Source organism: Mercenaria mercenaria, chromosome 4 (genome assembly GCF_021730395.1).
Source record: "Mercenaria mercenaria strain notata chromosome 4, MADL_Memer_1, whole genome shotgun sequence".
Lineage (NCBI taxonomy): Eukaryota > Metazoa > Mollusca > Bivalvia > Venerida > Veneridae > Mercenaria > Mercenaria mercenaria.
Genome location: NC_069364.1, coordinates 74,644,107 through 74,661,355, shown reverse-complemented (window position 1 = coordinate 74,661,355; position 17,249 = coordinate 74,644,107). Strand labels below are relative to the sequence as shown.

The following is a 17,249-nucleotide window of genomic DNA, read 5'->3' as shown; positions in this document are numbered from 1 at the left end:
TATAGTCTTTTGTTCATTTATTTTTGCAAAAACTTTTATGGGCAGATTAAATTTAAGGGGATGGAGGTGCACACAGTGTCCAGTGGACACTTTTCTAGTTTTAAGTGAGGGTAGTGTGTTGCAAAATTACACACCTTGTTTCCCCCCGATACTTAAACTGTGATGCAAAAAATTACATGCCCAAGACTAATTCATTTCAGCATTATTATTTAGCGTCTCACATGTATAAAAACTGTACATATTTAACTGTATAAACAATTCATACAATGCAATAAAGATAATACAGTGTATTTTATATAACCAGATGAAATAAAATTATTACACTTAGCAAGACATATTTAGATATTTTCAGATCAAACTTTGCACAGGTTCTTAGAGAACAAAATTCTGTGAAAATACTTAAAACACAGAAATGTTTAACCAGAACTATGGTAACTGTCTGATGCACCATGAAAAAAACATACTACAGAAAATGTAGATCACACAGTAGTCTTAAAACTTACTCAACAAATAAAATACATTAGTCCAAATACCATACTTTTCACAGAATCTGCAGATATAGAAACATTTATATTTAGCAATACATATGTCCATTATTACTGTTCATTCTAAAATAATCTGGTTTGTTTTCTTATTAACCTTTAGCCTGCTAGCGGCAAGTTATTCTGCCTTTGCGACCAGTGCAGACCAAGATCAGCCTGCACATCCGTGCAGTCTGATCATCGTCTGCACTGTTCGCTATTCAGTCAGTAAATTTTCAGTGAACACCCTAGTAATAATAAATGGTATTGCCCAAATTGAATGATGGACAAGTCCATTTTAAAAATTTAGCAGGCTAAGGGTTAAACAACTAGGACTGAAAATGTGCTGTTATTATGAGACATATTCACTGTTTTAACTTCATAGTGGCAAACAACATGATAAAATGCTGAAAATGAATATAAAACAATACAGGTAAATACCAGGTTGATGTTGCCAAACATATATAATAGGGATGGGAACAAATATTCGGATATTCGAAAATCGGCCGAATATTTGAATATGAAAATCAAATTCGAATATTGTAAATTAGTGTATATTAAGTAGTTTATTTAAGGCAATATAAGCATGCTATTTTTTTTTTTCAGAATAAAACTGTTTGTTCTGTCGTGTCCAAATTAATAAAGATGTCCAATTAACAAAAAAAATGCAATGCATAATTGGCAGGGGCTACCATTACGGATTAACAGTTTGTAACAGGTGTAAATGTGATGCATGTCAAAAATTGTCCAATTAACAAGAAAATTGCAATGCATAATTGACAGGGCTCATCGTTACGGATTAACAGTTTGCACCAGGCATACATATGATATCTTTTTGTCTTTTTTCATTTTTTATTGGCGCCTGTTATATGTAACAAGTTTTAGAATTTTTTTTTTTTTGAAAACAGTACCAAACTTGTAGATATTGGCGATCTTTTTGCAAAATTTTGTAAGAGATTTCATACCGTCCACAGAATCGGTTTTCATCCATAGCGCCCGGGCAATTGGCTGTATTTGAAATAAATTTTGTAGTTGTTTATAATAAAATCAAGAAATAATATATGATCAGGTTGAAGAAGGCTTAAGTCTGCCTTCGTTTAGTTTGTCGGCCTTTACACGCCAATTGAAAATTTCCAAAATGGCGGCGGTAATACAACACCGTGACACTCTGCTATTTTTAGATAAAGTTGCGACGGTCTAAATTATCTTCAGTTTGAATGTTTCTTCTAAAAATCTGAATTAGTTAAATATGTTCATGATTATACTGACAGAATCGTGAAATTAAACTCTAGGGTCGGCGGGTCTAATTAGGTAGGGTCGGGTTACCCGAAACAAACCTTTTTAGGCCTTGTAACGTATGACGATTCACGTTTTAAACAGCGGAATATATTGTGTATATGCCAATCACTTAATGAGAATTTAAAAAATCCATTAAAACATGTCGAATATTCGAATATGGCAAACCGAATATTCGAATATTGATTTCAGTATTCGTTCCCATCCCATATATATAATTATTTAATGATCCTTGAAATTATGTTTGAATCAAAGTAATATAAACCTCAAACACTGATATTTTCTTGAATAAAGTAATTATTTTTCATTCACAAGCACATTATCTAAGAAATAATTAAGAGAAAAACCTTGTTTTAACACTATTTCTACAAAACGGACAGTTATACGTTAGGCGTAATAATTTCATGAGGGGGCAGCCCAAGTGAAATTATATCCAACAACGTATAACTGCCCAAGTGTATAAATAGTGTTCAAACACGGTTTTGCTACAAGTTATTTAGATTCTGATATGTCTTTTATTATAAAATTTAAACAAAATATGATAAAACTGTTTCATCGCGCATGCATGGCGCCAAATAGTAGGTCGTCACGCTCCTTTGTTTATACTTGCCAGGACTAGAAATGGTTATAGTCATCTTGTGGAATAGTTCCATTAGAGTGCAAATGATATATATTCTAATATGACTAGCGGTGCTTAACTCTTATCATGCAAGACACGATTGATTCTGCCCTTGCGACCAGTGTAGATGATGATTTGCCTATATGTCCATGAAGACTGATCGTGATCTGCACTGTTTGCCATTCTGTCAGTATCTTATTGATGGGCACCCCTTTTAACAATTAATGATACTGTCCAAATTGAAACATGGACAAGTTCATTATAGAAATTTAGCAGGGTAAGGGTTAAATCATCGCAATGATATTATGCTGACGTCACATCGATATGATATATAGCACGTGTGCATCGAGAAATAACCCTTTCAGATTTGATCTATTATTTTACTTTAAAACACGTTTCAAACGAAATGTCACATAGCACAACTGTCTTGATTAATTTACACACACACTGAGTTGGCGATTCCCTGTGCAGAATAATTTGACATCATTTGTGCTCTAATGAAACTATTCCGCAAGACGTATTACCATTTCCGGTCCAGGTGTGTATAAACAAAGGAGCATGACAACCTACCATTTGGCGTCATAGATGCCAGAAGAAACAGTTCTATCATATTTGATCTAAATGTTACAATAAAAGACATATTAGAATCGAAATGATATTTAGCAAAACTGTTTGAACAGTATTAATACACTTTGGCCATTATATGTCGTATGAAATAATTTCATGCACTTCAGAAATTATTACACCAGATGCATAACCGCCCATCATGTATAAGTAGCGTTAAAACATGGTTCTGCTATAAATTATTTCTGAAACAAAGGCACATTTGAACTCTAAACAATGATTTTATTCAACAATTTTTTAAATTTTTTTTAATTTAAAGTTATCAACATCTGAAACTGGAAGTTTAATTTAATTTTAACGGACATTTTGTAATTACAGATAAAGAAAAAAGGACTTTTCATGTTTCAGTAGATATAGCTTACATGTGATAAAAAGAAGCTTACATTTGTATCTCACCAAACTCTTACATTTTGTTTTGTTTTTTTCAATTCATTCAATAAATTCAGCATGAAAAGACACCCATGTAAGATCCTCTATGCAATATTGTTTCTAACATCAATACATATATGACACTTGGCATAGAACAAAAATCAATTCATATTTGACACCTGGCATATGACTTAAATTGATACATAAAGAGTGTGTAAAAAGTTCGTTCCTATTTTCACCATAAACTTCATTTTCAAATGAGTAGGCAAGTGCCGCTGTAATTTAAACATTCAAACAAGAACGCAGATCAGTTTAAGAAAATTGAATAAAATTATTATAATTTCCAAAAAACTGGATTCTTTGTCTATAAAACAAATGTATATATTAAAATCACTCAATTTCAAAAAGGCAAATATTTTCACTGTCCACATCCACTTAATTATACAGTTTACATGTACTGGTCACTTAAATAAATTCATGGTTTTGGCTAAAGTAGCTTATAGGTATGTTCATCAGAAAATGAAAATGTTCAATCAGTATTAGTTACCAAATGGAAAAGCTAGCCTGTAAAATATTCAACAGCTTGATTTTATCAGAAATGGCATTATCCAAACTTGGCACACTTTTTAAATGTAAAATCTAGCTTGCGTTCTACATGCCAAATTGCATTCTTGTAACTATACTAAACTGGTTTTACAGTAACAAAATACATTCGACACTATACAGTCTATTAGGGTAACAAAATGAATAGGAACGAATTTACTACACACCTTTTATGACACCTTGCATAGAACTGAAATCACTAGAGCTATCACTATAGGTGATGAATGTACCCCCCGCATGCACTGACACAGTATATTGCAATCTGACGCACACAAGATTGCATAATTATGTGGACTGTATGTATAAAGACTGTATGTATACAGTATAGTAACAAAAAATAAAGTCCCATAACTATGCAGAATATTTATCTAAAGGAAAGTAACATGCACCATGCACAACAAGGGTTGGTACTGATCACTTGTGTGAAGTTTCATTAAATTGTGTGCAAGGATTCGGAAGATTAGGCGCGTACAAGATTGCATATGCAGACTGTACGTACACAGTATGATAACAAAAAACAAAGTCCCATAACTCTGCATTTTTTTTAAAGAACCTAACATACCCCATGCACAACTGCTGTTGTTACTGATCACTTGTGTAAAGTTTCATTAAATTGTGTCAAGGGGATGAGGAGAGATTGTGTCTATGTATATAGTATAGTAACAAAAAACAAAGTCCCATAACTCTGCAATTTTTTTTTCTGAAAGAACCTAACATGCCCCATGCACAACTACTGTTGTTACTGATCACTTGTGTGAAGTTTCATTAAATTGTGTCAAGGGGATGAGGAGAGATGGTGCGCACAAGATTGTGTCTATGTATATAGTATAGTAACAAAAAACAAAGTCCCGTAACTCCGCAATTTTTTTTTCTGAAAGAACCTAACATGCCTCATGCACAACTTGTGTTGTTACTGATCACTTGTGTGAAGTTTCATTAAATTGGGTGAAGGGCATGAGAGATGGTGCGCACAAGAATGTGTCTACAGACAGACAGACAGACAGACAGATGGACGGACAGACAGACAGACAACCTGAAACCAGTATACCCCCCCTTACAACTTTGCTGTTCAGGGGAGGGGGGAGGGTGGGGTACAAATTTATATCAGACACCAGGCATATAACTTAAAGTCATATCAGTCTGACACCTGGCATGAAGCTAAGAATCAGTAAATATCTTGATACCTGCCATAAAACTGAAACTCAGTACTTATCTTTACACCTGCTATAAAACTAAAAATTGGTACTTACCTTGATACCTGCCATAAAACTAAAACTCAGTGCTTATCTTTGTACCTGCTATAAAACTAAAACTCAGTGCTTATCTTGACACTTGTCATAAAACTTAAACTCAGTGCCTATCTTGACACTTGCCATAAAGCTAAAACTCAGTACTTATCTTGACACCTGCCATAAAACTAAATGTCATGCTTATTGATACTGCTAACTCTGTTTGATACCTGCTTAAAACTAAAACTATCTATCCTTGAAACCGTGCTTATAAAACTAAATCTTTATCCTACATAAAGCAAAACTCCGTCTTATCTTGACCGCATAAACTAAAAAGTGCTTATCTCTGAAACAAAACCATAACTAAAAACTAAAAGTAGGTACTTATTGGACAACCTGCCAAAAAACTAAAACCAGTGCTTATCTTGATACTTGGCTAAAACTAAAACTCTGTGCTTATCTTGACACTTGCCATAAAACTAAAAGTAGGTACTTATTTTAAAACTTAAATTTAGTGCTATTCTTGATACCTGACATTTAACTAAAACTCAATACTTATCTTGATACCTGACATAAAACTAAAACTCAGTACTTATCTTGACACCTGCCATAAAACTTTAACTCAGTGCTTATCTTTATACCTGCTATAAAACTAAAACTTGGTACTTACTTTGAAACATGCCATAAAGCTAAAATTCAGTACTAACCTTGATTCCTGATAAAAAACTAAAACTCAGTACTTATCTTGACACCTGCCATAAAACTAAAACTCAGTGTTTATCTTGATACCTGCCATAAACTAAAACTCAGTGCTTATTTTGAAACATGCCATAAAGCTAAAACTCAGTACTAACCTTGATACCTGACAAAAAACTAAAACTGACATAAAACTAAAACTCAGTGCTTATCTTGAAACCTGCCGTAAAACTAAAACTAGTGCTTATCTTGACACCTGCCATAAAACTTTAATTCAGTATTTATCTTTATACCTTCCATAAAGCAAAACTCAGTGCTTATCTTGACACTTGCCATAAAACTAAAACTCAGTACTTATTTTGACACCTGCCATACAGCTAAAACTCAGTACTAACCTTGATACCTGACAAAAAACTAAAAGTCGGTACTTAGCTTGACACCTGCCATAAAACTAAAACTAGTGCTTATCTTGATACTTGCCATAAAACTTTAATTCAGTATTTATCTTCATACCTACCATAAAGCAAAACTCAGTGCTTATCTTGACACATGCCATAAAACTAAAACTCAGTACTTATTTTGACACCTGCCCTACAGCTAAAATTCAGTACTAACCTTGATACCTGACAAAAAACTAAAAGTCGGTACTTAGCTTGACACCTGCCATAAAACTAAAACTAGTGCTTATCTTGATACTTGCCATAAATCTAAAACTCAGAGCTTATCTTGATACGTGCCATAAAAATTAAACTCAGTGCTTATCTTGACACTTGCCATAAAACTAAAAGTCGGTACTAATTTTGAAGTACTAACCTTGATATCTGACAAAAAACTAAAACTCAGTGCTTATCTTGATACCTGTGGTAAAACTAAAACTCAGTGCTTATCTTGATACTTGCCATAAAACTAAAACTCAGTGCTATTCTTGATACCTGACATTTAGCCAAAACTCAATACTTATCTTGATACCTGACATAAAACTAAAACTCAGTACTTACGTTGACACCTGCCATAAAACTGAAACTCAGTGCTATTCTTGATACCTGCCATAAAACTAAAACTTAGTACTTACCTCGATACCTGACATTAAACTAAGTGCTTATCTTAACACCTGCCATAAAACAAAAACTAAGTGCTTATCTTTATATCTGACATAAAACTTAAACTCGGTACTTATCTTGATACTTGACAGTATAAGACAAAAATCAATACACATTTGACACCTGACACGCAACTGAAAACCCATACATACATGTATATGAAACCTATCATGAAAATCAGTACTTATCTGATACCTCATATAAAACTAAAAATCAATACACATCAGTCTGACATCAGGCATGAAACTAAAACTCAGAATGTTTTCTGACATAGCATATTAGTATGTTCAACAAGTACGGTTCCTCTATAAGTTTTGTTTCACATGCAAACAGTAGCGGAAGCTACTGTGTGAAAGAAATGTTTACAAGTGTACACAATATTTAATGCATTCATTCCAAACTCTGTGGTAATATGTTGTGTCAGTTGACTTATTTGGTGAATCTTATAGTTGCTGTGGCTGTGACTGGTGCTACTTTCCTCCATGTTATTATGCCTCGTCATCTTGAAATAAATGGGTAAACACATCAAGCTCTCCAGTTTGACTCTGTGTTTGTTGTACCTGATCTCCAGAATCTGTATTCACCACTTCATATGATAACTTTTTCTGGATGTTTTCCTCCTCTGTAATTGGTTTGAATAATTCCTCTAGTTTGGAACCACTCTGACTAGACTTCTTTGATGCAAATCGGTTTGTAGCTGGAATAACAGTCAGTTGATTATCATGGTCAAATTCGTTATTGCCTAACTGTGTATCAGTCTCGCTTGATTGTTTAGAGTCTCCACCTAACTTTGTATCATCAGCTTGCATGGCTTCCTGTATAAGCCGACTGGCCTCACTTCTAGAGGGACCAGGCTCAGGTTGAAGGAAAGGGTTGGAATGTTCAGATTTTGCCCCAGATTTATTTGAACAAGGGGACGTAATATTTCCTGAAGTAGAAACATTAGCTTGTCCTGAAATGTATGGACTTGTTGGACGACTGCCTATAAAGGAACTAACTGTTTTTCCAGCTTCTTCCATTTTACTGGAACATGGAGTGGGGCTTTTTAAAGTGTCCCTGAGCATGTTGACTTGGTCAGAAATAGTCTGGTCAAAGTTACTTGATTGCTTAGAAAGATCCCCTCCTACAATGGATTGGCTGCTACTCACCGAGCCCTGTTTTGGGCTTGGCTGCTTTAGTCTTGTAGGTTGTAATGGATCGATTGGTAAGGCAAACAACTGACTGGCAGATGAGATGGAGACATCTGCAGATTCAGTATGAGCTGATTGAGAGGAGATGGCGGTGGGTTTGAATAAGCTGTGTTCTGAGTGAATGGAGCCGGAAGTCGCTGTCGTTCCTAAGGCACCGTGTTCTGAAGGTATGGAACCGGTTAATGGGTGTGTTGAGCTCTGTCCAGACTTCACAGAATCAGATGCAATGGATATTTGAAGAGGTCCCTGTTCATTTGTCTGACCACTCTGAGAACTTAGTTGACTAGAAATTGAGTGAACAGATGATCCTTTTGTTTCAGTTCTGTTGTCTGCTTTTCGCTGAAAACTGACTGGTTCAGATGGAGGAGGAATCTTAGGTATCTGAAAATATAGAATTCACACTGGCTATTTTGGCTTGTTGTGATCGCCCTTCTTTGTGCGTTCTGTGTTGTTACCAACCATTAAACTGTATAGATACTCTATAGAGGTTAAAATTTAGCCCAATCTTGGTGAAACTTGATCAGAATGTTTGCCTTAATACAATCTTGGATGAGTTCGATACTAGGTCAAAAATCTAGGAGAAATTATAGAGAAAGGTTGTAAACATTCCAGAAGCCACATTTTCTCGACATGAATCATTGTCAGAATATAGGTCTTGATGAAATCCAAGTTAAGTCTGGAACTGCTTCATCTTGAGTGAAAATCTAGGTCACCAGTGGCTAGGTGAATCATAAAAAATAGTTACACTCACAAGCAACATTTTTATCCAATCATGAAAAATGGCCCTGATATTTGTCTGTAAGAAATCTGGGGTAAAAACAAGATCACAAGACCAGATAGAAAAAAAAAAACTTTGATTACACTATAGATTACATTTTCCTCCTGATCTTCATGAAACTTGGCAAGGATCTTTACATTTATGAAATGTAGGTAAATCTTGAAACTTTGTTATCTGGGGTTAAATACTTAGTCAGATCATAGAAAAACCGCGCAAACATTCTAGACTTGACATTTTGTACCTGATTGTCATGATACTTGGTCAGAATATTTGTCTCAAGTATGATGCTTTTGGGCGTGAATTTACACTGAAATCAAAAGCTAAGGTCAAATAAAATAGAAAACCTTGGGTAATTTGTCTACGACAGGGCCAAAATGTTTTTCCTGGACATATGCTTTTGGAGTCAGTGATCATGCAAATTCGTATTTAAACACGTTGGAAATCATCCAGGTCAAAATGTCATAACTGGTTCAATTTTTAGTATAAAAAACATAGATGTCCACCAATTATCAATCAATAGAACAAACCAATTATTAACACTTATTCTAGCATAAAATTGCTGTTCTTGTCACTTTTCGGGGATGTTTTAACAGGAGAGAAAACATGTGCTGTTATAACACCTTTTTATATATGCGCGTTCTGTGGCAAAGCGTAAACGCCATTCGGCCCCAAAACAGATAATTCAAAACGAAATGACGTCAACGTAAAAAACAACTCAGACATTCCCGCGCATTTCGTGGAAATTTAATGACGTTGAGTGACATTGTATTCATTTATCAGTAAGATATAAGTAGCTAGAATAGCGTTAGCGCATGTTTATTTCGTGTATAAGCCCTCGGGATACGTTGTTACCCTCGCCCTAACGGGCTCGGGCACCAACCAATCCTTCGGGATTCTGCAGATGTTATAACACGAAACAAGAGGACCATCATGGTCCTGAATCGCTCACCTGTCCCAACATGACCCAGTTTTGAACTGAGTATGACATTGTTTTTTCTATTATTTGACATAGTGACCTAGTTTTTTGGCTCATGTGACCCAGTGTTGAACTTGACCTAGATATCATTGAGATAAAAATTCTGACCAATTTTCATAAAGATCCATTGAAAAATATGGCCTCTAGAGAGGTTGCAAGGTTTTTCTATTATTTGACCTAATGACCTAGTTTTTAAAGGCATGTGACCAAGTTTCAAACTTGACCTAGATATCATCAAGGTTGACATTCTCACCCATTTTCATGAAGATCTCTTGAAAAGTATGGCCTCTAGAGAGGTCACAAGGTTTTTCTATTTTTAGACCTACTGTCCTAGTTTTTTTGATCCACTTTCGAACTTGACCTAGATATCATCAAGGTGAATATTCTGACCAATGTTCTTGAAGATCCATTGAAAAATATGGCCTCCAGAGAGGCCACAAGGTTTTTCTATTTTTAGACCTACTGACCTATTTTTTTACCGCACGTGACCCACTTACGAACTTGACCTAGATATCATTAAAATGAACATTTAGACCAACTTTCATGAATATCCATTGAAAAATATGGGCTCTAGAGAGGTCACCAGGTTTTTCTATTTTTAGACCTACTGACCTAGTTTGGAACCGCACGTGACCCAGTTTCGAACTTGACCTAGATATCATCAAGTTGAACATTCTGACCAATTTTCATGAAGTTCCATTGAAAAATTTGGCCTCCAGGGAGGTCACAAAGATTTTCTATTTTTAGATCTACTGACCTAGTTTTGGACCGCACGTGACCCAGTTTCAAAATTGACCTAGATATCATCAAGATGAACATTCTGACCGATTTTCATGAAGATCCATCGAAAAAATATGGCCCCTAGGGAGGTCACAAGGTTTTTCTATTTTTACACCTACTGACCTAGTTTTTCACCCCACTTAACCCAGTTTCGAACTTGACCTAGATATCATCAAGATGAACATTCTGACCAACTTTCATAGAGATCCCATGAAAAATGTGACCTCTAGAGTGGTCACCAGCAAAAATTTACTGACCTACGCACAAACGCACGGATAGACGAACGCCATGCGCACTAACCCATTTTTGAACTTGACCTAGATATCATAAAGCTAAACATTCTGACCAATTTTCATGAAGATCCATTGAAAAATATGGCCTTTAGAGAGGTCAAAAAGTTTTTCTATTTTTAGACCTAATGACCTAGTTTTTGACCGCATGTGACCCACTTTCGAACTTGACCTAGATATCATCAAGCTGAACATTCAGACCAACTTTCATGAAGATCTGTTGAAAAATATGGCGTCTAGAGCAGTCACAAGGTTTTTCTATTTTTAGACCTACTGACCTAGTTTTTGACTGCACATGACCCGGTTTCAAACTTGACCTAGATATCATCAAGGTAAAAATTCTGACCAATTTTCATGAAGATCTATTGAAAAATGTGGCCTCCAGGGAGGTCACAAGGATTTTCTATTTTTAGACCTACTGACCTAGTTTTGGACCGCACATGACCCAGTTTCGATCTTGACCTAGATATCATTAAGATAAACATTCTGACTAATTTTCACGAAGATCAATTGAAAAATGTGACCTCTATGGAGGTCACAAGGTTTTTCTATTTTTAGACCTACTGACCTAGTTTTGAATCGCACTTGACCCAGTTTCGAATCTGACCTAGATATCGTCAAGATGTACATTCTGACCAACTTTCATAAAGATCCCATGAAAAATGTGACCTCTAGTGTGATCACAAGCAAAAGTTTACGGACGCACGCACGCACGGACGGACGACGGACGCCACGCGATCACAAAAGCTCACCTTGTCACTTTGTGACTGGTGAGCTAAAAACATGGGTTATCCCTACATAAACCAATTTTCTGTCTGCTATTGATGAACTTTGTCAGAATGTTTGTCTCTGGACAATGGCTGTCTCAGGAACCTTATCGATTCTGCAAAGATCTCTAAAACCTAAACGATCTGCAAAGGTAACTTTAGGGGAACTTACTTCAATTCATTCTGCCTAATATGAAATTTCGAATACATATTTATATTAATTCAAGGGTGTTGCAACAGTTTATATTACCTCGTTAGAACTTGTCGAACCTCCATGATGGCTTTGACCACTACTCAGAGATCGCAGTAATGTGTCGTCAAATACACGACTAGTGTAACTGAGTTGGGAGAGAGCGTCGGCCACATCTAGTGAAATCTGGTGTATGGAGACATCTTCGGTAGATGTGGATTTATCTGCAAAAGTAAAGCACGAGATAATGTATCTGAAAGGGTCTCATACACGAGAGGCGGTCAAGATATGTGAACGCTGTACAAGCATACATATTCGTTCAATAATCTTTCTTGCTCAACGAACTAGCATTATAGATGTGTGTACTGCCTGAAGTTCGCTTTCTTGTTAAAAGGTCACATTTTACAGCTGAGGAATACCGTTGCAATCTCACTATGAAACACCATTTTTGTCAGATTAATCCTTACCCTGCTAAATTTCTGTAATGAGCTTGTCCATCTTTCAGTTTGGACAGTACCATTAACTGTTAAAAGGGATGTATGCCGGAAAGATACTGACTGAATGGCGAACAGTGTAGGTCATGGTCAGACTGCACGGATGTGCAAGCTGATCATGATCTGCACTGTTCGCAAAGGCAGAATCAATCGTGTCCAGAATGATAAGAGTTAAGTCGCGGACTAAACAAGTATCAGCCAACTAACATACACATATAAATGTATCCATTACTGAAAAGTCTAAAGTTAAACGGATCTGGAAAATAACAACGAAATTTCAAAAATTAACAGTCGGTCATTTTTGAATATCTTTCGTCCCCGATGTCAAGACCCTTGAAGCAGGCCTATAGAATTTGAAGTGTCAAACTTTCTTGTGGAATCAACTTAGTTGCCATCCAATTGAAATGAAACTTTATGTATGTCTGACAAACGCATATTTGATATTTTTGGGACTTTCATGTTCGATTTATTTACTGTTCCGAAATTATGGCCTTTCGTTGGACTTCGAAATATTGCAACTAAATCAGAACACTGTATAGTCAATTAGACCTAACTGAAATGAAACTTGTACATCGTCAACATCAAAAAGACATACGCCGGGACTTTCATGTCCGATTTCGACGTTTTTATTGTCAACTAACACGTGTCATACAATGTAGATGCATCATTCTTGTTCTTTCTATATATATGATAGAAAATGAAAACCAAACACGATTTTCCATGTTAATCTGGGACATGCTTTTTAAAACTGGGTGTTTACATGAAAGTTGTCTGAATATCTTTTTTACCTGCATAGCTCATGATGATCGAAGATGAAACCATTGTCTGTACAGCTGCATTGGACATGGAACCGATATGCACGGAGTTCACGAGTTTCTCCTCTGCACAAATCGTACCCGTGCTATCCGTACGATAGACACCACTTGGGCCATCTTGACTAGATGCTTGCAGAGTTATTTCTGTCAGGGCGCTCAGAGCATTTGTGCCTCTAGATGTTCGCTGAGCCCAGGGTATAAGGAACAACAGCACGGCCCCTGCCACGATCGGTATCCCCGCACAATGAAATGCTACGTTGTATGAACCAGTCGCATCGTACAATGCACCTACAGTATAACACAACGCAATCAAATCAAATGTTATGAATAATTATTTTACACAAAAATCCTGTACTAGTTTATTTATTTACTTTCGTCGCTATTTTTAGGCTGCGAACGTCCCGGACCATATATATTCAACATATCAGTCACAAAAATAAAATAAATCACATGACAGTATTTTACTGAGTTTCTACGCAGTAAGTAAATAGTACAAGAACAAAGTTAAAGCCAAGCAATGTTAGTGTACTTCGAACGTTTTTACACTTTCAAGAAAAATCAAGTCACTTTAATTTTCTGCTCAACAATTATGTATTTTCAGTACTAAAGTTGCATGCCAAATTATTTTTTCTTTCTATGGACCTACATTCGATTATTTCCAGATTTCATTAAACAGTCCTATCTTAGAGCAGTGTGATCCATATTTTTGGAAAGAAATTATATTTTATCAAATAATACCTTGCTACAAAATAAGTTTCGAAATCTACACACATTTGAATTAAAGATTTGTCAGCTTAGAAAATTCGTGTATTTTTTTCGTTAATTTTCACCAGTTTACCATTGACGTCAATGGAAAGCCAGTCTCAAAATAAAGAAAGCGTACTGATGAAAAATAGGAAAATGTATTACTCAAATTTATGAATTTTATGATGACAGCAGTAATGTTTACAAAATTATGGGTAACTAATGTATATCTATAGTAAATTCGTTTTGTGAACTTTAATTTGGCAGGTAACTGTTGTTCGAAAATTTCAGTGTATTTTCTGCACACGAAAATCTCGACATTTTCTCTAAATATTTGACGTTTATCGAGTAGATATCTAAATTTCAGACTCAACTACACAAATGATAGTTACTTACCTGCGACCGGCGGACCGAGGGTAAAGGTTACGGAACAGGTGCCTATTAGAAAACCCCAAGCTACAACACTCTTCTCTATTCCAATCAGTGAAGCTGTCATGATCGGCAGTAAAACCACAAAACAACCATCCACAAGTCCAACGGTAATTACATATAAAACTATTCCTAAATGAAAATGAATATTTTATTGTATTTGGTTGTATTTTGATTGGGATGAATAACAGTGTCAGTATTAAATCAAACATTACATGTATTATATATGATGGTCAGATCGCTCTGTGTCTGCACTAGTAGAGGATGAATTTCGCGCCCTGTGTGGCTGCGTTTGCTATATGTAAAGCGCCTTTGAACGTGTTTATCATGAAAAGGGCGCTATATAAATCTGGTATAATAATAATAATGATAATAATAATAATAATAATAATATGATAGATAAACATCAATATTTGAAATATTGATCGATATTTTGCGAACCTGTATAAGACGTGATGAGTGGCAGGACCATCACCCCCGTGCCGGTCACAACCATTGACAACTGGTGCATGTGTAGACGATTAAGTATCCCGAGCTGCACGATTTTTCCGAACATAATACGGCCTATTGCAGTAGTAGCACCAAGGATCATCATCAGCAAGGATGCCGTATCCGGTGATATACCTCGATCTACCGCGTAAGATACCTGAAGATTGTAAATTTGTTCGTATCTTTATATTACATAAGACCGTGTTTTAGCTAACAAAGAATTTTTACTGGTTCGAAAGTTCAAAAGTTTTTTCTTTGAAAATTGACCAACAATTAATTTACGGCATTGTTAACAAAGTTGATTGGCCAGAAATTTGTAAATACTATAGAATTGCATTTTGAGTTCGGCCTATACGTATAAGGTTTTGTTGTTATTTTCATTTTTTTAAACCGAAGAAAAGCAATTCATTGGACTTAAACAATTTTAAAGTGTTTAAGAAATAGAGCGAAAACTATGTCAAAATAAACTTCAGTAATTCTTAGCCAAGCGGAGTATTGAAGAGTAGGTCCAATTATGTATTTATAAGTTCGCTGGTAGGTCACAGAACCAAAGAAAACTTACCAGATGTACATACGGTATGTAGAAACCAAACATGACCAGAGTGATCGCGATTGTCCAAATTACAAAAACTCTACTTTTCCAGATCTGAAGGTCCTTGATGAAGCTGCGGCCTTCTGCTTTCCTTTTCGCTATCGTTGGGGGAGCCTTGATTTGTGAGTTTAGTATAATAGTTATAACTATAAAGCCGGCATAGATACGAAACGCAGCCCTCCAACCGGCCTTTTCGATAATAATCTGTGACAGTGGTCCCATAATGAGTGTTCCAAAACTACTGCCCGACACTGTTATGCCAGTTGCTATACTCATGTATTTGTCGAAGTACTCCGGGGTAATAGTCATTGTTGGTGCCGTACACATGCACGTTCCGATACCGTAAAACACGGAGAAAGTAAGGTACAACAGGACCACGGAGGATACAAATGACGACACAATAAGTGAGAGCATGCAAAATAAACCTCCGGCCATCATAACCCTGCTATAGCTATATCGGTTAAGCAGTTGACTAGTAACTGGACTGAAGGTCATCGAAAGGCCGTATGCCAAGGAACCAATCCATGCTGAAATAAGAGGCAAGTCAAATCGGGTAAGACAGTATATGGAAGGTTATTCGGCGGTATCTTGTTTTTATGCTCGTGTCGTATTGAATAATACATAAAGTCAAAAGGGGGCTAACTCTAGAAAAATGTTTTAGACAGAGTCCCAAGAATATTCGCATGTCCACATAATGTTTATGATGTATACCGTGCTTCGTTTGAATTGGGTGAAAATCCAGAAGGAATTGCAATGCATATATGTAGTTGTAATACTAAAAATATGAACATAACACAAGTGAAGATAAAACATGTAGACATGGTAAAACAGGCATGTTCATGTTGATAATGTATGTTAAGTTTCATTTGAATTTGATGGAAGTTGCAGAGGAGTTGAATACCACTGAAGCAGTAATATATATTGTCAAGCTAAAAAAAGAGCATAACTCACGAAAACATAATCATACATGAAAGTCCCAATAATTTTGCATGTCCAATTAATGCTGATGGCATAAACAAAGTTGGAAACTGTAGGATGGATTAAGTATTCAAGGTACATATGTAAGTTGTAGTTAAGTCCAAAAAGTGGGAATAACTCAGCAGATGATAATCAGACAAAAAATCCGAACAAGGTGCGCATATCCACATCATGTTAATGCGTTTACAAAGTTTCATTTGAATTTGATGAAAACTGTAGGAGCTAAATACACCAGAAAGTGTAACGGACGGACATACAGTTCAAATACTATTGGCCAGTTTTTCAACTCTAGCACTAAGAAAGGCTCAAACCAGTATTAGTTCAGCCATCGCTCAACCTTGTTTTCTAACGGATTTTTACTAATACTCGGCGGGTATATTTGCGATGTATTAGCTAAGCCTTGGTCACACACTATGAACATGTAGATACAGTCATCGGACCGTTTCGCTGTATTTTTTTTTTCAAATATAAAACGAGCTACTTTGGTGATTTACTAATTTCGAAAAATAAATTCTCATAGAAATCATAGAAAAATACAAAGACACATTAAAACACAAAAGCACTAGCGCCCGTCCAATGAGTGAAAAAATATTTGCTGGGAAAAAAGGGGAATTTATTTCAAGGTAAGACTACAAGCATTCGTATGTTTGCTCATAGTCTTATTGTTTTCATTATTCTTA

General features: G+C 35.8%; 1 protein-coding gene across 1 annotated transcript; it reads right to left on the bottom strand.

Annotated features, from left to right (window-relative positions):
• Positions 1-7,291: 7,291 nt before the first annotated feature.
• On the bottom strand, positions 7,292-16,168 carry LOC123552153 (uncharacterized). Its single transcript, XM_053541697.1, has 6 exons — positions 15,562-16,168; positions 14,952-15,156; positions 14,478-14,642; positions 13,311-13,625; positions 12,089-12,252; positions 7,292-8,628 (listed from the first exon to the last, which is right to left on the bottom strand). Exons 1-6 carry the CDS (start codon positions 16,084-16,086, stop codon positions 7,546-7,548), a joined length of 2,457 nt encoding a protein of 818 aa, XP_053397672.1. The 5' UTR covers positions 16,087-16,168; the 3' UTR covers positions 7,292-7,545.
• Between the last annotated feature and the right edge of the window lie 1,081 nt (positions 16,169-17,249).